The sequence below is a fragment of the Alosa pseudoharengus genome, unplaced genomic scaffold, assembly GCF_046254945.1.
Source record: "Alosa pseudoharengus isolate Yale_2024_CS ecotype anadromous, Long Island Sound unplaced genomic scaffold, YU_APseudo_1.1 YU_APseudo_1.1_scf_5, whole genome shotgun sequence".
NCBI lineage: Eukaryota > Metazoa > Chordata > Actinopteri > Clupeiformes > Clupeidae > Alosa > Alosa pseudoharengus.
The window spans coordinates 10320516-10330457 of NW_027468837.1; the positions used below are offsets into that span (position 1 = coordinate 10320516).

The following is a 9942-nucleotide window of genomic DNA, read 5'->3' on the forward strand; positions in this document are numbered from 1 at the left end:
GAAGCCTAACATGTCCACACACAAAGCTTCTTATCATGGAGTGCAAGACTACACAGCCTAAAAGTAAAAGCAACAATTTCATAGGCTAGTGGCTGGTCAATCAACCTTCTCAAAGTTTTCAGACCGATTATGTTGAAGAGGGTATTCTGGTAGCCTAGGCCTACTACAGGTTCTCTTCAGATTGTCACATAACAGGGTTATGTGTCTTTAACAAAAACACCAGCAGGGGGCGGGGCATGTGAATGTATACCGGAAGAAATAGCAGTGTCAACTGAGGAGCCAGCATAGAGCTGCACGATGGAAAGACTTGTCCTACAACTGCAACTTTAAACTTGGCAAGAAGCAACATTTCCCCCTTCTCGGAATATTACCCGTAACGTGAACCATTCACATAGTTACTGATGGATTGTTTTGCTAGATGGCGTCAGATAGCGCTAGGGATATGACAAATTCTTACAACCAAGATTTGACTAATGGTCTCGAGAATGTCCCAGTTAGAATTGACTGCAGCGGTGTTGGTAAAGCTGAATTTCTCAACTTCCAGGTAATATTTCTGTTTCTTTCTTCCAATCTAATCTCTTGTAGGCAGGTTAGTAGGACAGGTAGACTGGTGAAGTGAGAAAGTACCCTAGCATTATCTTTCACCACCAGATGGCAGCACAATTCTACGGTCTTCGTCTTGCTGGTCAGTAGGCCTATGGCGAGCCCTACTGGCAGAATGTCACCATGTTCTGTTCTTGAAACACAGTGAATAACTGACTAATAGTTGTGCACGAACAAGGATAATACAAGCTGAGGTGTTTTCCTCTCCCCAGCCTACTAATTGTTGGACAGGTTTTGTGAAATTTGCTTCTCAGACAATCAGAAGTAGGCTAGACTGTGAATGTGCTATTTCCCCCTTTGCTTTAGTACACACCTGAAAATGTCCCAGGGCCTGGCTGCAGCAGTGACCCAACTGAGATCACCCTTCCTGGATGCCAGTGCCACACGCACTCCTGCCAGAGCGAGAAGTGCCAGTGTCTGCAGCGGTACGGTCCAGCATACAGCGACCAGCAGAGGCTACAGGGCCGCAGGGATGCGGAGAGTGGCTACTCCAGGCCTGTGTTCGAGTGCAACGCCCTGTGCGACTGCAGCGAAGACTGCTCCAACCGTGTGGTGCAGAGAGGAGTGGTTTTCAGACTGCGCGTGTTCCTCTCAGAGGACCGTGGGTGGGGTGTGCGCACTATGGAAGCCATACCACGCGGCGCCTTTGTGTGCGAGTATGCCGGCGAGGTGATTGGCTTGGAAGAGGCTCGGTCCAGGCAGCTCGCTCAAGGACCGGAGGACATGAATTACATCATTGCCGTGAGGGAGCATGCCGGCCAGGGTAATGCCAGGGAGACGTTCGTGGACCCCTTCTCCAGGGGCAACGTGGGACGCTTTATCAACCACTCGTGCCAGCCCAACCTCTTCATGGTACCAGTGCGTGTACATTCTATGGTGCCCCGATTGGCCCTGTTTGCTGTGCGGGACATTGTCCCTGATGAGGAATTGACATTTGATTACTCTGGCAAGTACAACAATCAGGCTTCAGAGACCGCAAATTCTGACCAGAGCCATCTGTCAGAGCAGAGCAACCAAGGAGAAAGTGTCAGTTCCCTGCAGAGGAAACCCTGTTACTGTGGAGCAGTGAACTGCACACGGTACCTACCTCTGGACATCACTGTTCTCCACAGTTAGAGAAGGACATCACTGAGCATCACTGTTCCCCACAGTAAACGAGGGGTCATCATTGTAGTCCACACAAGCACACTTCACATGCTATTTTGTTTTTCAAACCATGGCCCCAACTGTGCCAGTTACTTTATGAGTTTAGATAAAACTGTTGAACTGTAGTTAATTAAATGAAGAAATGCTCAGATGTTTCTAGCATCTTGCAGATTGTCCTGCAGGACTGGAGCTTCGGCAGTACGAACAATATACTTTTTACATACCACCATCATGCGATCCAATTCCATATGCCATGCGTGGTGCCATGGGCTATTGATGCCAACCTCCCTAGCTGAGGGTTGCCTCCCTACTTCCCTCATTGGCCAGTGTCATCATGTTTATCCCAAGAGAGTATTGAGGAGAGATTTGCTTCAGAGATGTTTAAACATACCATACCTGCTGTGGTGAAGCCATTTTATTTTTGAAAAGAGGATGGGTATCCAACAGGTTTTACCTAGGTGACTTTTGTTGAGTGCTTATGAATATGGATTATGCATGGGAGGTTCAAGGCTATGCTGTAAATTGGTTGATTTCCGCTTGCTTGTCAGTTGTCAGTTTCAGATGCGCACTGGCCCTTTAAGATCAACATAGATCATTTGCACAGGGCCCATGTCTCGGGAGAGGCATGCAATTAAAAAGAGCCTGTGGGTGCGTCTATATAGGAACAGATCTTACTCCCCGGCCTCACAGAGGGGCGGACGCGACCCACTTCACCGTACGGCACTCTCAGATCGGGCCCCTCTCCTCAAAAAAGTGCCCCACATTCAGTCTAGACCTGCTTTCATCTTTCTCATTTTATTAATACCCACATTTGGGTTAATTAGTTCGGAGACCATGTTCCGGGCAGAATTGGGAGCGGAGCGGAGTGTCAGTCACGTTGACGAGAGGCAATTGGAGTGGAGCGGAGTTTCATCCATCTCACACCAGAGCAGATGGGCCGCCTATATGTGAACTCTGTGAAATTCTTCGATGCTAAGAGATGCACCACAAGTTTTTCAGGGTGTAAATGAGATGTATGCTCTTCAGCCCCAAGCAATGTCATGTCATGACACAGAAAAGCCATTGTGTCCTAAGAATGTTGGAATGTGAAGTGACGGCACAAAATAAAACATACACATTTGTAAAGATTGAAAAAGCATAAGTTTTATATATATAGTCGAAAGGGAACAAGTCATGTTTCCTGTGGATGCTTTGATAAAGAACCAAGTGTGATGCCATGGTAGTTTTAATCTTTTTCAGCAGTGCTTGCTATAATATTTCTTTTTTCACATTTCCCCCAGATGGAATGGCCTCTGTCTATTTGAGAACCGTAGCCTATGATAAAGGTTGTCAGTGCTAATGCTAGTGCTAATCTCCTCTTTGACCTGCCAGCCATCGGCTCAAGTCCTCAGCTTTTCAGTGTGTCCTCCTGTAGCACACGAGAATGTTGGGACTGCCACGGAGGTCGAATGCTGTTTTTGTCTTATGACTCATGTGATTTGTACGCTCTCTCACAAGTCTCTATGGCAACAGAATAAGTGATATTGACTGTATACCCATCACAGTGTGCTGAAAGAGAGATGTGTTTTACTTTGAGTGTTACAGATCAGAATTGGAAATGTGGCATAAACATAAAGCAATCACCTGCCAAAGACTCCTCTCTCATGCCTTGCTGAAATTAGGCATTGCTGCAGGCCACTTAGTAGTGACTAACAAGGTTTATCTCACAATCATAATAAAACTTCATGTGTACCATATCTTAGAATGTCATAGAGAGTGAATTATGGAGTAATGAGTCCCAGGGGTGTAAAGATGGTTATGTAATCTAAAGTAAATGATCGGGTAGTTATGAGACAGGCAACTGTGGTTCACTTGGTGGCATCATCAGATAGATACGATGTCTTGGTATAAAAGTAGGGCAGTATTTTATTTAATCAGTGCCCTACAAGCCTCTACGTGTGTGTGTGTAGGCTACAGACCGTGGAGGATGTTATCAGATCAGTGGAATTTAAAGGAATATTGTGCTCTATTTTTTATGTTCCTTGGCTTCTTGAGACTACCAAGAGATTTCTCTCACCATAGATGAAGGAGAATAGAACAAGAGAATGTCACTGTGGCCTTGATAGAAATGTGTGTTTCGTTGGATAACAGGGACATCATTTGGGGAAATTAAGGTTTAAAGCATATTTCTCCAGGACGCTGCCAGTACAAACTTTTGCAGATATATTTGGCATTGTGTCATCATGAATGTTTTAATCCTTAATGATATGTACATGATGATACAGGTACAATTCCTTGCATTGATATATCACATTAGCAAAGGCTTTTATCCAAAGCAAGTGAAGAACAACATTAAGCTACATTGCAATATGGGTTGTTTCACAATTAACTTTTTGAAATATCTTTATTTATGGTTATTTTGTTTAATCTACATCCGTTGAATGATAAAAACATGTTTCATGCCAACTGGTCATTGAAAATATTTAGATACTTCCAATTCTATGTTGGAGTGGACAAAGGGAAAAAGGGTATCAGTATGAGGCTAACTATTTGTAGTGTTTATTATTGTTCCTTGTGTTAACATAATTTACTGTAAGTAATTGACTGGTTGAGTAAGATGAATTTGGGTGAGGAGGTAATGTTACTACAGGTTACAGTATTACCAAGATAATCAAAATATAGTCCTGTGGGAGCTCAAACAGATTCTATGAATTTAAAAAGTATGGCTGTTGTGTCAGCAGTTACCTATTAAAGAAATGTACAGCACTTCAGCTAATGCATCTCTGAATTTCGGGACAGCACCGCAGAATCTCATGCCACATATTTTGACTGATTTACACAGAGTGGTTTGGTGTTTTGATAGACTCACCAGTCTGGCTATGGGATATGGAATCAGGAAGTGTGCCATGTTAGAAATGGAACATGTCTCTGATGAGGAAACAGGTGCTGTTAGCTCCATTGCTACTGACAGTCCAGCGCTGAAATTAGAAAGGACAGAGTGTGACCACCCAGATGTGATCCGTGCTGTCAGAGCCACAGCTGGCCTGGCGTCTCCACTGATTACCTCTCTGAGAGATATTATATTTAGAGGTTTTCTTGTTATAGCTTGTAGACATCATGGCATGACTGTTTGATTGTTGAGATGGAAGTAGCCCAGCCTCTGTACAGAATAGGGTTTTTCTTTTTCTTTTTCTCTGTGCACCTTCTTTATTTTAAATGCATGAAATCACAAATAATAGCACAGTAATAAAGTAAGGGTTCCTTGGCTTAGGGGAAGTCTTCTTGGACAAGGGAGTTTACAGGAAGACATTATTTGAACTCTGTCTCTGATAAGTGACTTAATCTAATACTATTGTTATAAATCAGTGTTCAGACTTTGGGATTTTCATGACCTTCATATTTTAAAGATGTCTTGACCTTTGGGTTATGGTCACACAATTGCGTATGGTCGCGTGAATGAACCAAGGTAATGCCTTTAAGAGCACTATGCTAAACTTCGGGGAAGACGTGCCAAGAAAAAGGGTGGAGGAGAATGACATTTTCCACAAACATCAGTTTGAAGTTTTTATAAGCAGAATGATTGTAGTAATATTAAGTATATATAGAGAAAAGTATTATTGGTATCATGGTGCTACTCACAGTCTTCTAAAAGTGCAGAGGGGTTTTTTGACTGTGCGTTTGAATAATGTTCTATCAGAGTGGGCCCAATCCAGCTATATAATAAACTTCAATGCACCAATGAAGACAGATGGTGTTTGCAGTGTTGGAAGCCAATAACTGATCGTGATGACCTGAATCTGTTCTTGAATCTGTGAATCTAAAACATGCAGCCCAGCTACAGTAGATGTAGTTTGTGATGTGAACTTGCAATGCTTTGAACATTTTGAAATCACTGGAGTAAAACCGTGTGAAATAGGCACCCTAAACATGATTTAATGCCTACAGTATATGAAATATGCATTTTATAAATACCATAAACTGGGTTCCTCTGTCTTGATTTGGGACATGTGGTCTATGTGCATAGAGGAGTTTTGCAATGATTAACCCAGATCATATCCTCTTGCACAAGAGCCAAGTCTTACCTTATCAGTCCCTTTTGGCTGGGAATTGTCAATGCTCTTTGTTATGCTCTTAGCTAGAAATACCAGTTCTAGTCTTCTTCTGTCACCAGGAACTGTGCTGAGACAGATGTTTCTCAGTCAATACTTTGGAAAACAATGAAGCATCTCTTCAGTGAAGTGAGAGTTCCCTTGGCTGGTCTCAAAATAACCCCTGGTGTGCTCTCTGTGGCTGTACTAAGCTGTCAGCAATCCCATTATTGACGCTTTCATCACTGTAGGGCCACTTTACCCAATGAGATCAGAAGACCAATAATGTGAGGGCCATTTGCATCAATCAAACAGTTATTTATTTATATATTATTTATATTATTAATACTAATAGTAATCAAACAGGCCATCATTGTCAGCTCATTAATTTTCGGATTTCTGCACCTCTTTTCCTGTTTAGCCCAAGGTCCTCACAGGCCGGGGCTGTGTGGCTTGACTGCTCATAACTTGGAGAGATTACTTGGCCTGCACCAGAAGGTTTGAAAGATGCACTCTGCTTCACTGGTTGGTTTTGGGCCATTCTGTCTAGTAGTAGACAGAGCTGAGCATGACATGGCAGAGCTTAGGCGCATGCAAGGGGAACTCAACGTCAAGCTGAAGGAGGCTAAGGAGGACTACAGAAGGAAGGTGGAACAGAAGTTGCAGGAAAACAACTTGAAGGAGGCATGGGATGGCATGAAGATTATCACTGGCCTGAAGAAGAGCAGCAGCTCTGTGGAGGGGGACCTGGACAGGGCGAACTAGTTGAACCACTTCTACAACAGGTTTGACTGCCCTGCTCCAGCTCCAATGGGAGTGGTCTGTCCACCACCCCCTGCAGACTCAGACACGGCTCTTGTTTGCGTGCCTGCCCTACCCCCACCTCCCAGCCTCCCAGTCTCTCCAGCTCTGCATCCCGGTGACACCCAACGACCTAAGCCACCATCACCTCACGCCCTGCGTGTCCACGACTCTGGCAGCCTTGATAGGGACATCAAGGAGGTGGTCATCCCCCAGCCCCCGCCCCCACACCCCCTCAATACCAGTGCAACACTTACCTCCATCATCACAGGCTATCGTACCCCCACCATCACTGGATATTGCACCCCTCCCCCACATGGCGATCACAAACAATGAGGGATCACGAGCCTCTTCACTCCCTCCATGTTTGGATACTGTCTGTCCACTAGCCACTTTTTACCACTGTCTTTCTGCCTCACTGTTTGCGTGCTATATTAGCACATTAGCACATGTACATAACCCCTCCCTCCATGCCACAGCCGAACTGTGACCACACTTATACCTTTTCTTAAAATAGTTATATATATAGATATATAGACTTATTCTTGCACTGTTGCACTGTTGGACTTGGACACTATCACTATCACTATCACACTATCACCGTGACACTCACTCACACAGAGCACCTTACCTTACCTTACTTTGCACAGAGAATCACAGGCTCAGTCCCTGCCTCAGCAAGCGCCTCTTGATTGATTAATCACCACTATGTGGATACTGTTTTTAGAATTGATTTAGAGTAAGTGTTAGTTAGTATAATTTGTATTTTAGTATATTTAGTATATTCTTTATGTTCTACTGTCCTTATTGCTTAGTTGTGTTTTTATATTATATACTTTTAATTACTTTTTCTGCTGTTAGTGAATGTGTGTGTGTTGTCTGTATGCTACTGAGACCTTGAATTTCCCCTGGGGATCAATAAAGTATATCTATCTATCTATCTATCTATCTATGAGGCTGTACTCTGTGGCTGACACTTCATCATTTTCCTTATGTACTTAATCCATATATCTGTCATACTACCACAGAACGTGATTGTGGCGGAAGTATAAAACTCAGTACACTTTGCTTAAACAGAATGACTGGATCTACAGCCTGAGGATAAGATATAGCACAATATATAACATATGTGTTTCACTAGTTGTACACTGTTAAAACTGTATGTGGCAAATAATTATCTCTGAATTTAAAAAGTCATTCAAATCAGTTTTTTTTATGTAGATTAACTTACATTGTGTGTGTGTGTATAGTATGTATGAGTTTTAGTTTTACACCCTGCCTGTGAGAAGAATCCCTCATCTAAGTAACAACCCAAGAGAATGTAGGAGACACATTTCCATGGTTACCAGCACATGGAGTAGGCTGCTAAAGAAGCATTGAGTAATATTACACTCCCAAGATGGTAGACTACCACTGTACCAGAGGCAAACTTGAGTAATGTCAATACATTTTTAAAAACAGATTTTTTTATTTACAGACTGGATATATTTTGACATGAAAAGTGAAAAGAACAGTGTATTTCTTACACCCCTATACGCACATTTATCAGGTTACTGAATGTGCGATGCCTGTTCCCTTTGCACAAATATTCACATGACAGATAACAGAGGCAGGCGGAAGGCAAACACTGGAAGCTGGCATAATGGTGGTTTTAGTACCATTAGGGTGCCAGTGGAACTGGGAACAGCAACCAGGGACAGTAATTAGGAGACCACAGCAGTTGAACTAATAGGCACGTTTCCACTGGGAAAAGCAAACCTATTACCGCTGCATAATTGTATTTTATTTTTAGTGAGGTAGAACTCTTAGCCTGCAGGGCAGAAAGGCAGTGCCCATTATTTTGACTGCAGGGCAGAGGTGAGGGTGTCGCTCTTCGACACCTGCACCTGTAAAGTACAGGAGAATAAATGAACTCCTAGGTGTCTTACCTGCACAAAATGTGCTTTGTCATGTTCAGATCAGATCACATGTAAAAAAATTACATCTTGGTAACATGATTCGGCTTAAATTAGAAACGTCATGTCCATATGAAATCCTTTGACAATGGCCAATGGCAGCAACTACTCTGTGGGAACTTGATCTGATCTGATCTGTTGCATTGTCATCAGATAGCCTCTGGCTACACTTTCATGAGAAGGTGCTATTTTGGTGGTGGGGTGGGCTGAAAGTCTACTGTAATAAATCCTTGTTCTTCCACATGTACCTCCACACAGGACGAGTCCAAGTGACTGTGGCAGGGGGAGCGTTTGGCTTTTCCTTTGGATCTAGTGCCAGAGAGGACAGGTGGTTTATGGCCTGTCACATCACTGCCTTGGCTTGCCTTATCTTTCTGATTAAAACAGTAGCCTCTTTCCCTCTCTCTCTCTCTCTCTCTCTCTCTCTCTCTCTCCCTCCCTCTCTCACTCATTCTTTTTCTCTCCCACTCTCATTCACTGTCACACACACGGTCACACACACAAACAAAAATTCTGACCTTCAGAGATGCATTTATTTTCATGATGCGGAAATGCAGTTGCTATTTTATATTCCTCTGTATGAAATGTGGGTGCTTTAGTACAGTACGTTGCACATTTGTATGTCACATTGTACATTTGTATTTGAGTCACAGAGTAACTAACAAGTGCATTTAATGTGTCCACGTGCACCATCAGACTGATGATCATCTGGAATACATTAATTACATTGTGTGAAATGTTGTTCTTGCTCAAACAGGAAGCCTATCCCACTCTGTGTAGTTATCATTCCGCTAGCCTGTGTGTGCATGCGCTAATGTCCCCTCTGTGTAGGGGTATTGGAATGACCGGCCGGGCTCCCCTGGCAGGGTCAGGGGCACATTCCTCTCGTGGCAGTGCTGCCACTGCAGCTCTCGGCCAGTGTGGGAGAGTAGGCTCTAATCCAGAATGCATCGCTACGGTGACACGGGTACAACAGAAGTAATGGCAGAATGGACTCTTGGGCACATAGTACTCTCTCTGGCAGTTGCCGAGGGTTAGTGAGGGATCGGTGGGGTTTTTTGTTGTTGTTTTTTTTTAATGGAGGAGGTACTGTAACCTCAGTGGCCTTACCCTCATCCCCAGGAATGTGGTCTGAACAGGAGGGAGGACAAGTGCGGGTGTTCACCACAAGAGCCAAAGGAGCCTGGGGCGGCACCACTAATCACTGGATAGACGGGCTGTAAAGCCAGACTCTCTTTGTGTAATCTGATATTTACTGTATCAAGTGTGTTGTTTTTTCAGTCAGCCAACAGACAAAAAAAAGTGGATGTTCTCTGTATATGAACATCTCTGAATCTGAAAATGTTTGCACATTTGATGAATGATGAGAA

The 9942-nt window shown here is 43.5% G+C and overlaps 1 protein-coding gene across 1 annotated transcript; it reads left to right on the top strand.

Annotated features, from left to right (window-relative positions):
• Positions 1-285: 285 nt before the first annotated feature.
• Positions 286-4261, top strand: setmar (SET domain and mariner transposase fusion gene). Its single transcript, XM_076267536.1, has 2 exons — positions 286-544; positions 910-4261. The coding sequence occupies exons 1-2, from the start codon at positions 419-421 to the stop codon at positions 1717-1719; spliced, it is 936 nt and encodes a 311-aa protein (XP_076123651.1). The 5' UTR covers positions 286-418; the 3' UTR covers positions 1720-4261.
• The last annotated feature ends 5681 nt before the right edge of the window (positions 4262-9942 follow it).